Genomic DNA, 23,083 nt, shown 5'->3' with positions numbered 1-23,083 from the left:
TGAACTTGGCAAGGGGTGCAAAAAAGTAACAAGAAGGGCTTCTATAGGGATGTCAGCCAGAAAAGGAAGGTCAAGGAAAGGGTACCCCTGCTGATGAATGTGACTGGCAAACTGGTAACAATGGACAAGGAGACTATTTGACAGCATTTTTGCCTCAGTCTTCACTGGCAACCTCTCTTCCCACACCTCTTGAGTGGATGGACCTCAAGATTGGGATGGGGGGAGCAAAGTCCTTCCCACTGTAAGAGACGATGAAGTTCAAGACCACCTGAGGCACCTAACAGACATAAATCTACGGGACTTCATGAGCTGCATCCCAGAGTGCTGAGGTACACGCCAAGCCACTCTCCATGACATTTGAAAAGCCACAGCAGTCAGGTGAAGACCCCAGTGACTAAAAAAAAGGGAAACATTGCACCCATTTTTAAAAAGGGTAGATAGTACCCTGGCAACTACCGACCTGTCAGTCTCACCTCTGTGCCTGGGAAGATCATGAAACAGAGCCTCCTAAGAAGCTACATTAAGGCACATGGAGGACAGGGAGGTGATCTGAGGCAGCCAGCACAGCTTCACTAAGGATGAGTCTTGCCTGACCAAACTAGTAGCCTTCTGTGATGGAGTGACTGCATCGGTGGACAGGGGAAGAGCTATGGATGTCATCTGTCTGGAGTTCTGTAAGGCCTTTCACACAGTCCCCCATAACATCCTTGTCTCTAAATTGGGGAGATATGTATTTGATGGGTGGACTGTTCAGTGGATGAAGAATTGGCTGGATGGTCACATCCAGAAAGTAAGTGGTCAATGGCCCAATGTCCAGCTGGAGATCAGTGACATGTGGTGTCCCCCAGGGGTCTGTAGTGGGGACCAGTACTGTTTAATATCTTCATCGATGATGTGATGGAATCAAATGCACCCTCATCAAATTTGCAGATGACACCAAGCTGAGTGGTGCAGTGGACACGCCTGAGGGAAGGGATGCCACCCAGAGGGACTTGGACAAGCTTTTCAAGTGGGACCATGTGAACCTCACGAAGTTCAACAAGGCCAAGTGCAAGGTCCTGCACAAGGGGCAGGGCAACCCTTGGTATCAATACAGGCTGGGGGATGGTGGGTTTGAGAGCAGCCCCGAGGAGAATGACTTGGGCTACTGGTGAATGAAAAACTGCCCATGAGCCAGAAATGTGTAGTCAAAGCCCAGAAAGCCAGCCGTATCCTGGGCTGCATCAAAAGAAATATGGCCAGCAGGCTGAGGGAGTGACTCTGCCCCGCTGCTCTGCTCTTGTGAGACCCCACCTGGAGTGCTGCGTTCAGCTCTGGAGTCCTCAGCACAGGAAAGGCATAGACCTGTTGAACTGAGTCCAGAGCAGGGCCATGAAGATGATCAGACGCTGGAGCACCTCTGCTGTGAAAAAAGGCTGAGAGAGTTGGGGTTGTTCAGCCTGGAGAAGAGAAGGCTCCAGGGAGACCTTATTGTGGCTGTTCAGTACTTAAAGGGGGCTTAAAAGAAAGATGAGGACAAACCTTTTAGCAGGGCCTGTTGCTATAGGACAAGGGGTAATGGTTTTAAACTGAAAGAGGGTAGATTTAGACGAGGTGTAAGGAAGAAGTTTTTTATAATGAGGGTGGTGAAACAGTGGAACAGGGTGCCCAGAGAGGTGGTAAGTGCCCCATCCCTGGAAACATTCAAGGTCAGGTTGGATGGGGCTCCGAGTGACCTGAGGTAGTTGAAAATGTCCCTGCTCATTGCAAGAGGGTTGGACTAGATGGTGTTAAAGGTCCCTTCCAACCCAAGCCATTCTGTGACGCTATGATCTTCCATGTGGGCGTTCACCAGAAGCTCACGCCAAACAAAATTTCAGCAGCCATCAATGAGCTTAAGAAAAGCTTGGGATAATACAACCTAACCTCACAGTAATAACCCATAATTGCAGGTAGCTTCAAAGAAGTCCACAGGCCCACCCTGCTGCCAGGGCTCAGCAGTGAAGCAGCACGACATGCTCTGAAAGCAGCCGAGCTGAAACTAATAATGCATCCTCCTCTGTGGTCCAACCTTCCCCCTTGGATCCAAGATCCAACACACAAGCAAAAGAGGCCACAAGACACCACAGCAGCACACAAACAACGCCCAAGCCTGATCCGAATGCCATTCTGCTGTGAGTACCACCAGCTAAATCCCACAGAAGCAACTGGAGAGATGGATCAGAAGGCGTACATCCATCCATCCAGGAGTCCAGCACAAAGCAGGCTGCCAAGAACACAAGTGCTATGACCTTATATCCTTGTTGAGGGAAGGAATGAACACACAAACAAAGTGCTGTGGGGAACTGTAAAGGCAATAAGATTATTCCAGCCACTGCATGTTTTTAAAGCAAGTGGAGATTTCCAGCTTGAATGAGCTATGCTCACGCTTACAGGAATTTATTCCATTTCTTCTGGCTGTCTTGGTTTTCTTTTGCTCACACATGCTTACAGTCCCTTCACAAGAGGCTGGAGAAAAAAGCAACTGCAGACTAAGCTACTTATTTCACACACTGTCAAAGAGTGGGATGTTGAAAGGGAGCCAAGTTTTTGGGCACACTGTAGGAAGCCTGAATCACCTGTCCCAGAGCTGGCAGAAATAGCAGGAGCTAAAATGTTTTGTGCGAAGGTTTCCAATGCAGAACTTTTATCAGAGTGCTTTTATTGTACAGGTACCACTGCTACCTCCAATACTGAAATTTTTCAAGTCGCAGACCTTCTGGGCTCTTTCCACAGGCAACATCTAGCTCTGCATTGGTCCTTAGTGCATCTCCATATACTTGTAGTTTATTTCGTAAAATCACTAACAGTCTTGCTTGTTTATATGGTCTTCAGGGATAAAAATTCTGGCTTTGGACTTGTTTTTTAAAGTGCCACATGTATTTATGGCGCTATGGAAGTAATACATCATTCAGGGACTGCAACGGCACAGTCCTTCAGGCTTTCTGCGAAACATCTAAAAGGAGTATCATGGAATCGACAATCAAGCATCAAGTACGTAAAAATAACTATTATCTAATCCTGATCTGCAATGCCTAAGTATAATTCCACATATAATTTAGCAGCACGTGGTGGCACTAAAAAAGCCCCTGAGCTGGTTTGCACAGTCCTCATTTGTGCCAGGAGGGAAGCAATCAGATTTCCGATGGACTGTTCTGCTTAGGGACCACCCGTGCGCTCCCCGTTGGGGCAGCAGTACCGTACCTGTACCAACACGGCTCTCTGTGGCGCAGGGGTGCAAGGGCTGGAACTGCTGCCCGAGCCCATCCTGGCGTGCAGCGCGGCATCGTGCCCCAGTGCCGCTGGCCACTGCAGGGAAGGCTGGATGCTGTCACTTTTCTTTTTTCGGTCCTCGGCCTGAGAAGGAGAAAAGCAGCAGCGTGTTGCACACCGAGCCTCAGGCTCTGCAGCCTGGGTGCTCTCCACCAGCAGCACGGTGTGTGTCGGCTCCGACAGACCTCTCCATCAGGGAGCAGACAGCCCTGGCACAACGCAAACCATTACTGCCTCCCCATTTGCAACTTTCCCTTTCCCACCAAGTTTCCATACTGCAGCAAGGAAAAGGGCCTGAATTGCTCCGTTTGCTGCAGGCTGGGATTTTAGCTGGGAGGAATCACCTGTCTGCATCTACTGATCGTTGACAACATGCTGCCTGTTTTGCTGTGCATTTATTACCCCCTTCTACAACGCTGACATTACTGCATGTTGCTTTCTCCTTTAAAACGCTTTTAACACTGTCTTTTGGTATGTTACTTGTATTGGGGAAAGGGCTAAGGAACATGATCTAGAAGGAATAAAAGTCCTTTTATTTCCTGAGGGCATTGCTCATTACAAAAATCTTTATCCTGCGGTTTTGATCCCACTACTTGTTCCAGTTCCATTCAACATGACTAATTGCAATTCTCTAGCGTAAAGCCTTTAGCGTATCCTCTGATTCAGCAGCCCAGAAACAGCTTGGCACAGAAAACTAGAGATTAATGCCATAAACCCACATGGTTATCTGTGTCTGGGTGGGCATTCTTAATGGTATCTCTCACTATATCTGGATGCTTTTGCCTACGTCAGGAAGGTAAGTGTGTTCTTAACACAGCTTAGGAAACTGCTGAAGAGATGGAAGATTATTCCACTTAGTCTCACAGATCTCAACTGGGGGAAAAAAAGAACACCAGAAAAAAACTCCACACACACACCCTCTTATTAAAACAAGCGACCACAGCCAAATACCATGATGTTCTAGCCCCAGTGAACTTGACTGTTTTACTACTCTTGAGGCCAGATTTTTATTACTTGCAACTCCTACTAATGAAAGGCAAATTTCACCATAAGCAAGCAAGAAAATGCAAAAGCTAGATAAGATAATTTACATACTGCCTCTGTGCCCAAAGGGTGCTTGCATGCAATTTGTCATGATCCACACGGAAACCCATGCAGCCGACACTTTGGGCTCCCAGAACCGATACCAGCCCCAACCAGGTGCTGCCCGAGGTAGGAGTTCTTGCCTCTCAGCTCATGAGCTCCGGTGCAGGTGGGACCAGACACAGCCCAGAGCAAGCTCCCATCTGCAGGCACCAGAGGAAACCCACCCTGACCTGCCTGCCACAGGACGAGTGCAATGGCAAAGTCAAGGAACTCCCAAAGAAAGGGTTCTGTGGCCCCAAATACTAAACTTGAGGCTTTGGAGGGCTTTAGGGTTTTTTTGTTTCTTTTTAATGCCTCAATCCAACAGTAATTCTGGGGAGTTTTGGTATATCAATAATTGGTTCTCCAAATGCCAATGAGCCCTAAAAAGTGTGCAATCTCACTCTTGAGCAGGCTATCCCTACCCCCGGTAGATCTCTCCCAACAGAGAAACTAGCATCTCTTTGGCTAATAAACTGGGAAAGACCACTATCAACAAGTTCACTGAATTATCACTGTTAAAAACAGTCAAAACTTGAAAGCATTTTAAAATTGTTGTGAACAATTATGATTGCTGACAAAACTATGAAGTCTCAAACTTCAACCAAAAAATGCAATCCTGTAACACCAATTATGATCTTAGCGGAAGGATCCGTGACTTCCAAGAAGTTCTGAGATTACATAAATTACATTTATGTATGATAAAATAATTTATCCTTTAAAACTGGAGTATATTATGGTGGCCATAATGACAACAGCCTCGTGCTATGAACCTAAAATGCAGGCAGCACTTTACCTGCAACTAGTGTTATTTAATTTCACCACTATGTTAAGCTACCAGGGACTGCACACTGAATTCCATAATACATTTCACTTGCTACAGAGGGGCCATTTACAAACACATGCCAAACCCAGAGATGAGTACTTAAGCTGACATTCTGCAGTTCTTTTGACTTCTAACTACAATGAAGTAGAAAAGAAAGTGAAATTATCTCAATTGAGTTGAATTTTCTTCCCATCCACCGAAAGCCTAGCAAAGGCAAAGCGTTTCTATTGACTTTGATGTTGTGTATTTAGCAAAAGCAGTTTACTTCTCTGTCCATACCCAGTTTACTCCCCAGCTGGAATAAGACCCAGTCCTCCACCATCAAACAAATACTGATTTCAAGAGGAGTTCATTCAGATTTCCTAACAATTTGTTTAATGAGTCAAAGCAATGAAGCCTTTGGAGCTAGGGCATTCGGGTTTTTGACAATGAAGTTGTACTTCAAACAGATTTATTCTTGTTTTTACAAACTGCTGCTCTAACAAGGAGCTTAATATCTTTTGTTTCCCTGATTTCATATTGCTGCTTACCTGCATGCAGACACTATTCAGTTATTAAAATTCATCATTCCAACAATCCTAGCAGTTGCATTTAACTGTTTATCAAAACCGAAAACTTCAGCTAAGGGACCCAGGTGCAACGCGCATGCACACATACACACACAGAGAGGTGACAAAGAGGGCTTTTGCTTAAAGACTGCAGCACAATGCTAAACAGCAGCACTCTGCATTCCTCCTACATACATGTGCATGAGCTCTCCTCACACCTTTCTTTGGGTATTTTGGGAAGATGCTTTGCCATGAATGCAGAGAGTAGTGCACGCACTGGTCTGCTTAAAACGCAGCCACCCAAGGAGGCACCTGTGAGTTGCTGAGATTTTTTAAGTTGACCCAGACTTTAGGAACACAACACAGCACCAGCTGTAGAACAGGGCTCACATGCTGGGATTAACATAAAAAAAAAAGTGTGCTAGGAATGATGAGATAATATATGTGAAACGGATCTGTAGATTTTCACAATATGATAACAGTAAGCATAGCAAGTTGGTGGGCAGAAAAACTTTCAGAGTTAGCAAGAGTGAAATGGATTACAACGCTTAATCAAGGACTGTATGTGCTACCCCGATCCATCATATCTTACCTACCTAAAAGCCTGGGGGACAAAGAACAAGAAAAAGCATCACAGCCTGACATTGGGGTACAGAGATCTGTGCTTGGGAGACACGATGCCATTCTGTATCTGGGTCAATTATGTGAACCCTAACATCAAAGACATCTGTTAAACTGCAGAAAAGTTAGAAACTTCTCTGAACTCCAGTAGAAGTGACAGAGCAACCTTTCCTTTCCCTTATACTCTACATTAATGGAAACCAAGGGCTTTACCATAGTGTAACCGTGTAGTAAAACATAGGTCAAGCTCCAGATTTAGGTTTAAAGATCAGCCTGTCCTCTGCTTCTGTATTACCACAGCATCACAAACTGCAAAGCACCAAAACGCTGCATTGGCCAAGACAGTACCTCTTCGCTTGTGCTGCTTGATGGAGGATGCACTGCTGAATTTGAACTTTTAAAAGGCTCCTTCTTCTTCTGCTTGTGGTCATGCTGGAGAGAGAGCAGCTGTGTCTGATCTTTGGGGAGAGTTCGATGCACCTTCCTGTGTTGCACATCCTCCACCTTCTGAAAGCAGAGTGATGAACCGCAGAGAGAACAGTGCTTTGGAGGACCACTCAGGTGACCACTGGAACTTTGTTTTCAAGGAACAAAGCAAGCATAGTTCCAGCAGGGCTGACAGAAAAGCCACAACTCCAAGCAACAGGAAGCATAAAGTGACCCTAAACACTCTGTGTTTGGCTTTTGAGACAGCACATCAGGAAATCTTAGGTTTTCTTTTTACTTTTCCTAAAACTTGACAATGAGACTTCAGCATTAAAATTAACCTCTGCTCCACTTTTTATTTGTGAAAAAGAAACGGTCCTGGTCACAACCCAAACAGAAACTGGAGATTTAAGCTTAGGTTGAGCTGATGGAGGAAGCTTTCAGGATAAAGATATTTCCAATCTGATTTAAGTGACTGAAGACCATTTCAGTATGGAGAGGTGGCAGGGACAGAAGCGGGAGAGGCAGTGTCATTGCTGTAGATAAGGAGGATGACTCAGTAACATGTAAGTTAACTCAAAAGAAGGCCAAATCTGAGGACAAGAGGCAGTGAATGCATTAAAAAAGTCCCTCTCTGGTCTCTGACTCAGAGGATGGGAACACGCTCAGGGAACAGAGAAAGGCATCAGCTACAGGAATGGGGTGCTGCAAACTGCTGTCAGTAAGCACTTTTCATACCTGCTTCTTTTCTGATTTCGTCTGTCCATCGGCTGTGAACCGTTCATCTTCCACAGCCCTTTTGTCTTCTCTACACCTCTCCTCTTTCCTCTGAAGAGCCTTAGCCTCTGCCCACCTCTGCTCACACTCCTGCTGCCTTCGCAGCTCCTGCTCTCGCCTCTGGTGCTGGAAGAGAGCCAGGGAATAATGTTGCTTATTTTACTCGGGTACCCACCAATTACTTAGGCAGCGCTGGTTAATCACAAGGCCCATTCCGTGCCAGGCACTCACTGACCGGGGATCCCCAACACCGCACAGCAGCAGAGAGCCACAAGCTGCCACCAAAACGACTGCCAAACCTGAAGTGAAACCTTTCCCCTTTCAGGAGCCGAGGGCAGATTTGCCATTTATTTAAGCAAGCATGTGAGATCTCTGTGACAGCTGAGCTAACCTAATAACAAATGTCTTCCTGTCATTTAGAGAAGGAAGGGGGTTTTTTTCAGAGTCCCCCTGTTTTGCTGGAGCAGCACTACGCTTCACAAATGCCAGCTCCGGAGTGTTTGCACAATGCTTGAATTTTGTCAGATGCTCATGAGAAGGAACACTGGTGATTAAGGAATGCCTGCAACACCACAGCGTGCCAGACAGCTGGAAAGGCAGCAGCTATCTTGTAACATCTTAAAGAGAAGCAGGGCCAGGACTGCGGATCAGACAGAGACTCCAAACTGGGCAACGCACATGAGAAAGAATTCAGGATCTCCCATCCCATCTGCCTGGGCTTCCACCACCGAACAAGCAAAATGCCCTTCCTCTTCCACTCCCAAAGCTCCGGGCAGGTTGTCAGCAGGAAAAGGGCAGAGCCCATTTCATAAGTGACACAGTTCTCCAAAGGTGAAAGACTAAATCCAGGTTGTGCCCACAATTTAACACAGCCCCTTCTCGCCTTTCAAAGCCTACTCTACAGGCACATTTTTTATTTGGGATAAGACATGGAACAACGATACAAGGCAGTCCTTACATCCTCCAGCCTCCTCCTCTGCTCTTTCTGTTGCTCGATCCGTTTCTGTCGCTCTGTCTGCAGCTGCTTCTTGTATTTCTCCTGGTCCTTCAGCTGCTGCTGCTGGCGATGCGGGTCAGAACGGTTTTTGTTCTCCTGCTGCAGCCTCAGGAATTCACGGCGGAGAGTTGACTCCCCGGGGAGGTTGACTATGGAGCTGAAACAAAGGGGAGGTTTCTACATGACTAAACATAACATTAAAGAGAGAACACAAGGTGCACTGGGAATTGCTTGTTGTCCCCTGTTAGCAAATGAAGATGTTTTGACAAATCTCCAGCACGTTGACTATACATCCACATTTACTGTGCTACAAAACAGCCTGAAGCTGACTGTCGGGTCCTTCATTTGAGAGTTTCCTCCCTACTGCAGGGAACTAAGCAGCAGCTTATTACAAACATCTTACACTCAGCAGTTACGTTTGATAGCTACAAAACAGGTAAAGCTGCCAGAGGGGACACAGGGAACAGGGGATTCACAGCAAGCTAAAAAGGCCATTCTAGCTGGCGAGGGCTGCCTTCAATCAGAACAGCTGGGGCAGTCACATTTTCTATTCCAGTAATAAAATTAACCTTGGTTCTCCTTCATCTTCATTCAGCTCGTCATCTTCCTCCTCACTTCCACTGTAATCATAGTCCGTTTCTTCTAAAAAAAACCCCAAACAACAAAGAGAACAATAAACAAACCCCAGTGGAGGATGCTGTTATTTAAGATACGATCTTGAACTTCATTTCTGAGCACTCAACCTAAACTGGAGGAATTTAAAAGCCACAGGTTGCACTGGGAGGCTGAGGGGAGACAAGATATCCACGTACATAATTCAAAATCTAGTTCAGCTAATGTTTCAGGGCAGCCCCTTTACACACTCCCACCTTTTCCCTTGACTGACTGTATTGGTTTTGCAAAACTAACCTATTTCCATAATGTGAAATAAATTAGGCTAAACCCACAGAGAAATCTAAGCCCCATAACCACACCAGCAGAGGGGTTCTTCAGAAAGAAATTTAGACAGGACATAAAAGGCTTGGACTGCCCTGCTCTGCTGTTGTATACCTGCTGCACGCTAAAGCTGCAGCCTCCAGTAAATCCAGGTTTCCTTTGGTATTAAAGTGAATAATTAAAAAAAAAAAGAAACAGGGATAATGAATAAATGCTAGTTTTAGCACAGCGATTCAGAAGAAGCTGACCCATACTTTTCCAGTTCTCTTCAAGATAACCTGAAGACAGCTTTTAAGGGATAATTTCAAACTGGTCCCAATCTGCGATGTTGGCTATACGGCACGCTGAAGGGGGACTTCAGGTTTTTTGAAGTCACTATTTTGAAGTGTATAATCTGGCAATTTCACATTGTTCTCCCTTTCAGGGCAGCTTTGATTAAAAACAGCACTTTTCATGTCAAAATATAACTATCTGTCAAGAAGTGATTGTTATCATTGCATCCCCCACCCCCCCACCCTCCCCACGGGCATTTCTGAGAAACCCTGTCCTGCCATTCCAACGTGCTTTGAGATTCTGAGCTGGAAGAGGTGGTGGAATGCGCAGCTACTACTGGGAGTCAGTAAATCTACACCGCAACAGCAATTTCATTTAGACACAAATACTCCTGTTGTCAAATCAATACTTGGAGTTTGTAAGTCACTTTCCAGCTGTACAGTGCTTTCAGAGTTTGCCCTCGCAGTCATTGATCTTCACAGTGCCACGGCCAGGATAAAATACACAGGAAAGGAAGAGGGGAGAGAGGGCAGGGAAAATCCGTGCTCGACAGGCTGCACCTCGTCCCGCACCGTGCACAGCCCTCAGCCTGCTGTGCGCAGGCATTTACACCAACACCATCCCCACTCCAGCACTGCTCCTGCCAGGTTTTGCTCTGGAGAGCAAGGCTAGCGTTTGGATCAAACCCAGATTCCCTCTTCCTCTTCAGCCACCCTGTGAAGCAGATGATTCATTGTACCCATCTGTGTTTTGCAGGAGCTTGGAGGCCTTCTCGAGGTCTCTTCTGTGCACTCCACCGCAAAATGCTTAAAGAGCACTGCTGCCCCCAAAGAACTCACAAGCTAAAATGCTATGGAGATGCAACAGGAAATTAAATGGATCGGGGACAGACAGAGGAACTAGAAGACTGGGAAACACTCGCTGAGCATTACCCGGACCTAGACTTGACTTGGACTCTTTGCTCACGTTAGCATTAGGGTCGCTCTCAGTGAGCCAGGGTCAGTCAGGCTCCAAAGAGTTTAGCACTTAAACACCATTAAGGACCTGGGCTTTGGCAAAGAGACCTTCAAAACAGCCCCACTACAATCAAGGACAAGACTTTTCTCACAGTTCTCTTGGTATTCCTCTAGTACTTCAGTTGCATCTGCTTTGCAAGCTGCTGCCCAAATCTGAAGAGGACCTACTCCCTACCGTGCCTTTTCTTTTGCTATTTTCACGTTACCCTTTTCTCCTTTTTTCTTCCTGGTCCTGTCCAGGTGGTCTTTCAGCATGATGCGTACTTGCCGTTCATTCTGCATGTCTCGGATGAAAGAATGCTTAAGCAAGGTTTCAGTGGATGGACGATGCAAATAATTTTTTACGAGGCAGCTTTCAACAAAGTTTAGGAATTTCTTTGACCTGAAAAAGAAAAGTGGAGAAAACCAATAATCCTTTTCAACTCATGCACCAAACGCTACCCAAGTGGTGGAAACCACTCACTTTGCAAAGTTTCCTTTTACACTGGAACGGCACGAGACAACTTGAGTTTTGCCACTGTTGTGCCTCCTGAGACCAGCACAGCGCTGAGGACGCATGATGGGGACCTCCACCCCGACCACCCTCTCTCAGTGGAGTTATTCTGGATTTACATCCAGATCTACCAAAACACAATGTCACCAACGCAACTCTTTCTTTAGCCTTTTGATATAGTGAAGATTTTCTTTATGCACTTCATTTAAAAGACAAAATAATTCTCTGTAGGCAACAGTGACTGCCGTTAGCCCCACACCGCCTTCGGATGAAGCACTGACCCCATCAGCCCATCTAAGCCTTGCAGCAACTGCAATGTCAGCCACCCACACTGAATTTTAGCAACTGCAATGACTGCTGCAGTCCAAAAGAAAGGTGTTGCTTCCCAAAGGCCTGCACCTCTGTCTTAACCCAGCACTAGAAAGAGCCTAGGAAAGACCTTGTAGATCACTGTAGGATTTAACAAGATCACTGTCTCCAGACAAGAGAGCTCAAAATCCTTCTAAGCCCAGTGCAGCAAAAATACAGTTTTCACACATCTCTTTACCATTTTCTGGATTTCAGCTTTGGGGGTGGGTTCCGTGGGATGAGGAAGAGCGCTCTCATGGGGTGCATGTCACACAGGGCTGCAAAGAAAACCACAGGCTATTGAAGGGTGCATGTCCCCCCGCGTCCCCCCCACAGCCTGGCCGTGCTGACCCAGCCTGGCTCTCCTGACAGAGAGGAGCAGTCCTCCACAAACACTGCCACTTCCAACAGCACAGCATCTGCCACAGATTCACGCCGTTAGTCAACCAAATTCACGCTACAGCCAAGAAATAAAGTCTCTGAGCACACAGAAATCTTTCACAACAATATGCTGTTATTGCCAGTTAGAGAGATTTGTAAGAAGGGCTACATGGCAGGAACAAGTATAACTTTCTTCATGTTTTTTATATATAAGGCTTCAGGAGGATGTGAAAAAAGCTTACCTCTCTAATTCACCAAAGCGCGTTTTTGTATGAACAGAAGTTAAAGTTGGGATTGAAATACTTACCTGTCTGGTTTACGGCTCGGATAAATGATAAACTAAATTTTAAACAAACTCTTAGCTACTTTGTTCATGGCATAAGAGAAAATGCAGGATGAAAGAAATCTGATGCAAAAGGGAGAGCTCCCGAACTGCACCACTGGCACAGAGCGTAATGACTGAGCACACATTTCATCTATCCTGTGTTTCAGGAGTATGAGCACCAGGATTAGACAATCTGCAACAGATTCTAGTCATGCATTCACATGCTGATTTCTCTCCAGCCCAATGTATTTCTCTTCAGTGTTACTGCTGTGGGAAGTTGAAGCTACAACGAACTCTGCAGAAAATAAATACCGTCACATCTCATCTGCCCCAGGCCTTTTGTACGGAATTACGAGTGTGCTCCATCTGTCATGGAGAAATATCGAGGGTCAGAGGTCTTCCTTCACAAAACAGAGCTACTGAATGACAACTGATAGGAACTACATGGAGGCTGATTTCATATGATACACAGATGCTCAGCAGTGATTCTCTTTACAGGAATGGACTTGCAGCATTACAGAACTCGTAAAAGTGAGAAGACTGGTGTCTGGTAAAGCCTTCACTGCTTTCTATTAATTTCTCTGCCCCTGAATCCACCTGCTATAGTTTCTCACATCTGGGTTCTGTTTTTGACTTTTTCCTTTGTATTTTCAATAGCATGATGCAGTGGGGACAGGGGATTGTGTGTGTGTGTGCGTGCGTGCGTGCAGAAGTGCAGTTTCCAGCTATGGGTCCCAAGCACTGTTGCACTACAGTAAACAAAACACAATGCAACAGAACATAAACCATGGCATTTTCCTGAAAAAAGCTAGTGAAATCATCAAATACAGGTTGTCACGAGGAATCAGCATGCAAAGCTACGAAGTCTCTCTCTAAGGAAGCTCCCCATGGACTCGTGTCTCAGGACTCAGCTTCAGCCAGGCTGAAGCACCGTGTCTGAAAGTGCTGCTGAACTCCAGCTGGCTCCTCAGCGCTGCTAAAAACCAAGTCTGATGGGAGAACAGCCAAGAGTGTTTTGTTTGGTTTTTTTTTTTTTTAAATACAGCCTACATGCTCCCAAGCTTAGGCCACACTATAATTTATTTCACCTCCCGTGCTCTCAGCCGTGTCCAGATACCCCATCACACCACATCTGCTCCGTGGGGGCTGGGGTAAGGCAGCCAGTGCTTTGCAGACACCACAAGCACGAGGTCTTTGCATCCAGGCTGCAGCCACCGGTCGCTGCCCGATGGCTATGAGAGGCTGCCCGGGGGGGCAGGGGGCAGCTGGCAGCCGAGGGCAGGCTGTGAAACGATGGCAACCTGCTGCTAGGTTGGGAATGTGGCCAGGGACCGAAGCCATTACACCAGCAAATAGAGCGCTCATCCCAAAACCTGTGAGAATCAAGTCAGTCCCAGAGTAAAAAAACCCCACAAACAAACCAACAACCTTTAGGCCTAGTTTTTCCCACTGCCATTTTTTTTATTTATTTTTTTTTTTAGTGACCTAAACCCAAAGCCACTTTTGTCAATTTTTTCTGCTAACGTGTCAATCACTTTTGCTTAGCTGTACCCACAGGCTGCGATCAAAGTGATGCTAACAAGAGCTCTAAGAATTATTTTTTTTTTCCCTAGGAAATAAAGGCAAGAAAACAAAATATAGACTTAAAGGGTCTGGAAGGAAGAAGAAAGCAAAAAAAGTACAAATGAGGAAAAGTCTAATTATTTTTAAAGATACAGCTGGACCAACAATTTTGCACATCTGTGCATCAGCCAAGCATGAGTTATTTTAACACAGAACATGTTCACAAAGCATAGACACCCCCACCTTTACACTGAATCACTTACGAGGAGCTCCTTCAGCCATTTCAATAGCAGTGATTCCCAGAGACCATAGGTCACTCTGCAGGAAAAGAAACATTGCACATTGCAACTCGCAGCATTCAAGCTTTTTCCTTTATTATTTTCTTTTGGGGTTTTGGTTGGGGTTTTTCTTTGTTTTTACAGTTTCCCTAGATTTCTCCTGGATCAGGTCATTTCAGTTGGACTGACATACATTCTGCTCCCTCCCATTCCCCACTGAGCTTTTAGGAAATGTGCCAAGAGCCAGAAGCTTCCCATTTCCCATGCAACTCTGAACAGCTGATTCATCATTTAAGCAGCCAGCCCCCAAATGCAGACCTTCTGCATTCACAAAACAAGAGCCAGAATATAGCAGGCACCATTTAAATATATGTCTTGAATCTTTTAAAATGTTTCTGTGCGGCAGCGAGACTCAGCAGTGCTTCACCCCCCTGCTCCTGGCCAAAAAACCCTCTTGGTCTTAATGCTTACTTCAGGAGCGTTCATCGCTGAGTTTCTACACTGATGGAACAGAAATTGTAGCCAGAACTTGGGGTCTGACTTTTTCTCTTTACAAAGTCTCCAGTCACATGGTTTTGGGCACACGAAAGGAGACCACATCATGCAGTCAGATTTATGCCACAGTACGTCTTCAGCTCAGTTAATTTCAAGTGGGGTTTCCTTTATCTGCTTACCTGGACGCTCAAGGGACAGGTTTTGATCACGGAAGGTAAGTTGGAGACACTACCAGTGAACCTAAAATCTTCATGGGTTTCCACTTGATTAATCATGTGCATTATTTTACTGTATTTTCTGTCTAAATGTAGCCAAATAAGAGGCACACGACCAAACCGACTTGTAAGGCCTCTCTAAAACTGTCTTTTAAGAAGAGAGCAACAGGAGACAAGCCTTCAGAGATGAGAAGCAATATACCATTACACAAATAGCAGCTCATACCCAGCCTGGCACTCAAAATTTGATTTTATCAATACAGCCAGCTGCTCTGAACTGCTTACACAAGCTGTGGACCAGTTCATATCATCATTGTGGAGGGATTTGACAATAAAACTGGTGGGAACGTAATAAATTCACAATCCTGACCTGTTATTTAAGTAAATGACTGAAAATTAGAAGGGGTCCTAGGGATAGTCCTGCAGGTTTTGGGGACAATGGGAGAAACCACCAGGGTACAAAGAATTTTGGTTTGGAGTTTCCAAGAATGACAGGCAGACAGCTGAAAGGGAGGATGACAGCAATGTCTGGAAAGGTCAATGTGTACATATACCTACTTTTATGCATTTTTTATATTTTCTTTTTTCTTCTTTTTTTTTTTTTTTTAACAGCAAGAAGTTATGGACTGGCTTCCTGCTTCCTGCTGCATTACTCTTCCTATCAGCTATAAATCTCTATAAAAGACCGTCTCCATGCCACCTTCTGAGTCACAGCACTGCTTGTGCAAGTGCTTCCAAAGCCTTCCGCTGACCAGTTCTAAACTACCATCTGCAGAACCTATTCAGAAGCAGACGTAAATGCACACAGATGAACTGTGACTACTACTGAAGGCAAAGAAACCTCAAGAATTAGAGCTGCACGTTCCTAATGCCTGTATCTTCTGAAAAGTACATTCTGAAAAGGAAATCAGCTGGGGACAGGGAATGAAGACAAGAGATTAATTTCTTGAGGTTTCAGTAGAAGATTTCTGTGGTATGAAAAATAAAATCAAGAATATTCTTTGGTCATGACTGACACTCACACAACGTGACCTCACTCTGCCGGTGCAGCACAGAAGGTCCCAACAAGGGAGAATCACAGTCTCTGCATCACTAGAAAAGAGAAGCAGTAACTGGTTCTTCTATTAAGTATTTCTGAAGCCACAATTAGAATGACAGGTGCAAAGTGACAACCAAGAAAGCAGCTGAACCAAGAGAGTGACCAGAGGGTCACTCAGAAGATGGGTGCTCACAAACCATCCCTGGAAAATAGCCTGCATGGTTAAGTGTAGACAGACAAACGACAACACTGCTGGAAACAGGCTGGAGGAGAAAGAATAAGCTTTGTAAGTGTCTAGAACTGCATCAACATATTGTAAGAGTTAGGAGGAGAACCAGAAAAACCGCTTGGTAGCTGTTCTTGGGCTCCCCAGCACAAGGAAGTCATGGACGTGCTGGAGTGGGTGCAGCGAAGGGCCACAAAGATGTTTAAGGGACTGGAGCTGGGAGGCTCTGGGCTGAGAGCGGTGGAACTGTTCAGCCTGGAGAAGGGAAGGCTCAGGGGACCTCATGCATGCATACAAACACCTAATGGGAGGGGAGTAAAGAAGACCAAGTCAAGACTCCTGAGTGGTGCCCAGTGACAGGACAAGAGGCAATGGGCACAGACTGAAATACAAGAAATTCTGTGCCTTCTCACCTCAGCCAGCCTGCGAATGACCAGAAATGATTTTGCAATGGGAAACCTCTTGCATGCTCATAAATGGGTGAAGTAATACTAATTATTGCCAATTAACTGAGGATTTGCAGTTAAGTACACTGTAAAACAGCTCCGTCACAGAGGAGAGCAGTAACTTGTCATATTAGTATCACACTACTTCAAGTGTTCCTTCCAAATTTACCTCTTCCTTTCTTTTCTACCCTGACCTGCAACTTCCATGTATCAGTATTTTTTTATGCAGAAGTTCATGAAAGTGTATTTCATGTATTGAAAATTCACAAAAAGATATTCATAATGAAACCCCACTCTGAAAAAGAGCCACCACCCACGTCACAAACACTCCTACTTGTACAGTTCTAGTATTATTGCGGTTTAAAAGGAGGGAAGTTTGAACTTTTCAAATGCAGTACTTGAGCAAGACTTCAGCAACAACCTGCACATTTTGCTATCTTGTGCAGCCGCAACACTTACTCTGTAATCGTACGTAGAGTCTGGGTTCTCCTCACACGCAATGACCTCAGGCGCCATCCAGTACGGTGTGCCGATAAATGTGTTTCTTCGCCCAATGGTCCTATCCAGTTGAGCGCTTACACCAAAATCCACTGAAAAGCCAAGCAGAAGTAAAGAAATAAAGACTTGTACCCACGTGGCAGAGTGTTTGCTTGGTTACTTTCACACTATTTAGAAAGTCAAACCTTTGGGCTACACTACGTCTGTCAAATTTGAGTTCCTCCAGTACACCTTGGCCAAGAGCTGGAATTTAACTACTTTTTTATTTTCCTTTTTGACAGAAGGATCAAATAAAGAGCATGCTAAATCTGCCAGGCAGGTTACGGCAGACATGAATTGCTCTAGAAAGACATTACAGAATAATTTATGCTTAATCTCAGTGCCACATCGAGTAGGACTTGAGATCTTTAACTAGTATCTGCAAGGAAAAATAGTATCTCCACACAAAGCAAATCTGGATGTGTCAAATATTGCCATTTGCAAAAGCTGGGAAGAACTATCACCTCACTTCACTCTGAGGTGCTCAGAATCACTCCTTCTCCACATTCATAGACTAACTTAGAACAAGCTGGAGAGTCAGACTCATTTATTCTGATCTTAGGCTCATTATAATGAGAGAACCATGTGGTGCTCTTTGTGCTGCAAAGGGTGTTACTTTCATCAGGATTGTATAGCAAAAGGGTTTTGTTCAGAGATGAAGGCAGGCCCACACAACCAATAATTATGTGATTGTACTCTTCTTTGAACAAAGCTCTAAGACACACTAATTGGATCCACTGGGCATAGCAACTGAGTGCTATTCACCAAGAAGACAAAATAAGAGGGAAAAGAAAGGACTGAAAGGAGACAGCCCTATGGTTACCATCAAGGAGCAGATTTTCTCACTTGTGTTACCTCATTGCAGATCATCTGCAAACCACACCCATTTGTACTATATATATTTTGGTGTATATTTGTACTACACATAATTTAACGTGCCAGTTTAGCAAAACTTCTCCAACAAGAAGTTGGACCTGACCTTTTGGGATCATCACGCATCCTGTGCTTCCGATGGGAAGTGAGCACACTTAACACCGAAGTGGAATGGCACTGGACTGAGGACCAGCTTTCTAGCTTCTTCAAAACACATGAGCTAAATCTCTCTGGAAATAACTTTTTTTTTTTTTTTAAATTGTTGTACCTAGTAAATCTGTTTCATCTTTAGCCAGAGCTAGAAAGGTTTAACTTTCTTGTCAATCATATGAAGACTGGTGGGACTAGTAACTATACAAGGCCGTAAACACACACAAATCCCCAACCTTGCCAGTTTTAAGAGGGAACAATTGAAAACTAGTACGTATCTTCTGGGGACAGCAAGCAACATCCTGCCTTCGTTTAACAGAACAGCAAAACTACCTTTGACTTCAGTGAAGCCAGGATTTTGCAATAAAGTTAAACCATAATGAGATGTAAAGTACTGTCACTTGCTCCAGCCAAACATTCCACCCCACATCCAGAGGCTGTGTTTATTATTTTTTGTTCTCCAGCTCTACAGTCAGTTCTTTCAATTAAAGAGAGCGGGAGCGTAAAGATCATCCCAAATAAGAGAAGTGCTCTCCTTAGACTGCTCCTTTAATTTATCGCTATGTGTTCTCTGCGATGTCTTCCCAAAACATGACAGACATCCCCTCCTCAAGAGAGAGATGTACTTAAGTTCATTTTTAGAAAGTCAGAAGTTGTCAACTCTGACAGCTAGAAAAGCAAATAAGCAAACTCTCCAAGACCTTTGGGAGATGACTATTAGGAAGAGCTACTCTTCGGTGGTAGCCCTTACAGATGTGTATACTTCACCTACTGTCAGATTCATGAAAATCTCTAAGACCACTCCCTTAAGGAAATCAAATAGCATAATTTATTCCCCCAAATTTTTCACTTTGAAGTCTTTACACGCTGGGATCTGCTGTGATGGTGTTGTGACTGACTCGACAGGTTCTGTGTGTGGCTGCCCAGAAGTAGCTGTATTCCCCTCAGGCTGTGAGTGACATCCTTGCAGAACATGTCATGTTTTCAGCTCCTTCTATATGACAGCACCTTATAAACATAAGCATGAATGCTACTTGACATATCTGTTGCTCTTAGGTTACTGAGGGTTCTTTCCAAAACAAGATGGAGATCTTAAATTCTTACAGACAGGTTTCGAGCACACATTTCAGGAAACTTACCCAGTTTTACTTCTGCATTTTCTGTCAGAAGAACATTCTGTCCTTTAATATCTCGATGGATGACATGGTGAGCATGAAGATGCGCCAAGCCCTAGAAAGAAAACCAGACTGTCCTTATTCTTTCTTCCTATCACCATGAGTGTGGCACTGCTGCCTTTTTACACTTTTACCCTTCTCAGACTTTATCACAAAGAAAGTCCTTTGGATGTTGTTAGCTGCACGAAGACCCCTGTTTCAGGGAGGAGAGAGGACAGCAACCACAAATTTGATTGTCATCTTCATCCACAGCCCTAATGGCAGCAGAGCATCTCTGAAGCCAAATGTGATGAGAACAACACAGCAGTATTTAAAACTTCTGTCTCAGAATCAAGGGAGCCTCCTTATACCATGTGTTAAAAGCAAGCAAAAGAAGGAAAGAGCAATGCAGGATGCTCTGTATGAGGACCAGAGACAGCAGTTGGCTGCCCACAGCCCCTTAAATTCTGCATTCAGCAAAACCATGTTCAGTGGTATATGGACCACAGAAAGTTGAAAATACCATGTCAGACCTCTTTTTGAATACAGCAAATATTGTTTCCATTCAGCTAACATTTGCAATATTCTGTCTCCTCCTTTGTTCCAAAATTGTCCATGGTTAAACTAGTGTAGATAAAAAGGAACACGCTGAAATAATAGGTTATAGTAAACCAGGGGATGCTTCACTCGAAATGCTTAGCCTCTGTAATATTAATGGCTTCAAATAGAGCTTCCACCCAGCTTCTAAATTTTCTAGAAGGAAACATTGTCAATCCATGTGCAACTGGGCCCCTCTGTTTTGAAACAAGCACAATTAAATCCAATCTTTTGTTTTCCACAGAACGCTGTTATGGTTTTCAGTTGCACGAGCGTAAACCAGATGTTTTAACATCGCTTTAATAGAGAGCATAGCCACACAAAGAGCGACCTGACCAGCTCACCATTAAGATTTTTTTTCTTTTCAGAGAAGAGCTCCCCCCCCCCCCCTGCTGTAGATACTACAATCTGCAGCCTAATACCAAATCCTTGTAAGATGGCCAATGTTCTCTACTGAGCGCACTTCTCAACCCCTCTACTCCAGAAGCAGATTTACTCCTATTCAAGCATTACTTCGGCATGCCATTTGAATTCCAGCTCCCAGAATGCACATTTATCTTACCATTATTTAGGAAAGAAGTAAAACTCCATTACAAGGAAGACGGATCAGTAACTCTGCAATGGGTTTTGAATTTAGAAGAACAGTTTCCAACTTTTTTTTTTCCAGGCTAGTTCACTAGATTACACTTGGGAATTGTTTTATCCTCTGTACTTTCCAGGAACAAAAGAAAAGTAATTTAAAAGGGGAAAAAAAAAAAAAAGCCCTTAGCCTGCATAGAAAGAAGTATAGCCCCAAGAATTGTCATGGGGAATAACGCCCCAGCAGGGCCACCTTTAAGATTTCAGAATGCTGTTTAGTCAACATTGCTTCTAGTAGTGCAGAAAAGAAACCCCTGAGTGCGTGCAGGTAAAGGAATTACGAACAGAAAGATCTTACACAGTGTGAACAGCTGAAGCACTGTGCAGTAAGACCTCCTGATGCAACGGACAGAATTACTGAAAAAAGAAAATGTATTTACTTTTCTAGATACCCAGAATCTGGACTTTCAGAAGACAGCTATTTGCTGGAGGAAACAGGAATTTTCTGTTCTTTATATAGAAAATGAGATTAACTGCTATAATATAGGATGTCAAGTGTATTTACTTTTCTAGATGCCCAGAATCTGGACTTTCAGAAGACGGCTATTTGCTGGAGGGAACAGGAATTTTCTGTTCTTTATATAGAAAATGAGATTAACTGCTATAATACAGCCATCACACTGGCTCTTTGGGCTCTTCCCAACTCAAGGACCACAGCCCACGAGCCCCACGGATAAAAACCTTTAAACAATGATGCTCATTAGCAACCTGTGTTAGTGACCAAAGGCTTGAAAGGCCTTTTTGTTTCAAAGGAGCGACAAAGCTCTGTTGGCCTGACTCACCCTGAGAACCTCTCTGCAGATATATGCAATCCAGTCTTCCTTGAAACAGTTCCCTTTCGTCTTCTTTACCAGGTCGGTGACGGAACCCGCGCCGCAGTACTCCATCACCAGCTGCAGGAAGACAAACGCGATACACCTTCACCACAGCCCTGGCGGGGTGCCAGCAGAGATACCACATGCCAACACCCAGGCCACCACCGCCGAGGGGTGGCAAATAGACACCACCTTCCCAGATGCCACCCAACATCAAATCTAATTTCCTGAATCACACACAATGCTGAATAAATTAAAAAAAAAAACCTCAATAGTGCTCCTCTCCTTCTGCAGGTTATGGGTACTTTTTTTAATATATTTTATTTTTAGAAACTACAAAATAAAATGAGCTAGTAACATTGAAAACCACAGGAATTTCTTCAAAATTTGAAATTTCTCATTTTGCTGCACAGCTTCAAAAATCCTGCGGCAGAAAAAAACGGGAGGATTCATTTTTCTTATTTGCTTTATTGCCAATTCCTCTGTTCCCTTTTTTTATTTTCCAACTGAAAAAAAGGAGAAGAAAAGAACAAGAAAAAGGAGAGGAGGAGAGGAGAATGAGTTCTCTTTCAATTAAAAAAAATAATACAGAAAGGTTTCATTTGGGAAGAAAACCTCAAACAACAAATCAGAATGACAGCATGAGTCACAAATATCCTAACATACTTCATGCCCACCCTCAAAGGCAATCACAGGGGATGGAAGATGTCTAGGGAGGAGCAATTTTTCTCTTTTATGTGTTTTTCTTCAGAACAATGACTTCAGAGCTTCACTGAGACAGAGTCCAAGCCAAGCATACCGGAGCTCTGAAGAAAGGAGCCGTAAATCCGATGGACAGAAATGACACTAAACGCTTACCCAGAGCTGATCATCTTGGCCTGCAGGACTTTTCTTTACAAATGCACCGTAATACGTAGCAATATTCCGGTGATGGGAGTACTTTTTTAGCATGTTTATCTCCAGCTTGATTTCCTCCTCTTCATTCTGCAGCAAGAGAGCAGAGGGCCCCTTAGATGACCAGACATCACCGATCTCCAGAGCTACCCAGAGCTGCAGGGCAACCTCAGTCTTTGGAGGCTTCCAACACCCAGCTGGAACCAGCCCTGAGCAGCCCGGCTTGACCCCATGGCTGACCCTGCTTTGAGCAGGATGCTGGACCAGAGACATCCTCAGGCTCCCTCCAACCCGAGTTACCCTGGGAGATGTGACGGAAGGACAGGCTCTTCAACCGATGACGGAATAAATCCATAGGTCTCAAACAACGGATTGTTACAGTTTGACCCGAGGAATCAAAAAAATCCTGAGTTGGCTATAACAATCACATATTTTTATATATATAAAACATATATATTACATATATAACAATTTCCTCAGGGGGGTTAGACAGGACCTATTTATTACTCCCCCATCTGTGGTTTCTGTATGCAGTAATTTAGTCCTGGAGAAATTAACCAGACTCAAACAAAAACAAAAATATTCCTAACACTCCATTACTTAAATACTTGGAAAAGTACCCGGTGCTCACAGCAGCCACTCTGTCTTCTCAGTTCCGTGGAGGGTCTTGCTGGGAGGAAATCAAAGCCAAGAAGGAGGCGACTTGCCACAAATCAAACGCCACAGCCAGCACAGGGTTAGGATCTGCTCCTTCCTTAAACTTGTGAGGCTACCCCGCC

At 44.5% G+C, this 23,083-nt stretch overlaps 1 protein-coding gene across 3 annotated transcripts in view; it reads right to left on the bottom strand.

Moving 5' to 3' along the window:
- NRK (Nik related kinase) overlaps positions 1–23,083 on the bottom strand; it is a 108,186-nt gene that overhangs the window by 43,251 nt on the left and 41,852 nt on the right. The window contains exons 4-15 of one of the 3 annotated variants that reach the window (XM_037408066.1): positions 22,269–22,394; positions 21,378–21,488; positions 19,345–19,435; positions 17,105–17,235; positions 14,210–14,264; positions 11,877–11,955; positions 11,043–11,218; positions 9,181–9,253; positions 8,573–8,768; positions 7,576–7,740; positions 6,760–6,915; positions 3,223–3,375 (exon numbers count right to left, since the gene is read on the bottom strand). In XM_037408066.1, coding sequence (XP_037263963.1) covers positions 3,223–3,375; positions 6,760–6,915; positions 7,576–7,740; positions 8,573–8,768; positions 9,181–9,253; positions 11,043–11,218; positions 11,877–11,955; positions 14,210–14,264; positions 17,105–17,235; positions 19,345–19,435; positions 21,378–21,488; positions 22,269–22,394 — 1,512 coding nt within the window. Of the gene's footprint in view, positions 1–3,222; positions 3,376–6,759; positions 6,919–7,575; positions 7,741–8,572; positions 8,769–9,180; positions 9,254–11,042; positions 11,219–11,876; positions 11,956–14,209; positions 14,265–17,104; positions 17,236–19,344; positions 19,436–21,377; positions 21,489–22,268; positions 22,395–23,083 lie in introns of all 3 variants that reach the window. The other 2 variants (XM_037408065.1, XM_037408067.1) reach the window with 2 other exon arrangements.

The sequence above is a fragment of the Falco rusticolus genome, chromosome 14 (genome assembly GCF_015220075.1).
Source record: "Falco rusticolus isolate bFalRus1 chromosome 14, bFalRus1.pri, whole genome shotgun sequence".
Classification (NCBI taxonomy): Eukaryota; Metazoa; Chordata; class Aves; order Falconiformes; family Falconidae; genus Falco; species Falco rusticolus.
Note: the sequence above shows the minus strand (reverse complement) of the source record. Positions and strands in the feature narration are given on the sequence as shown.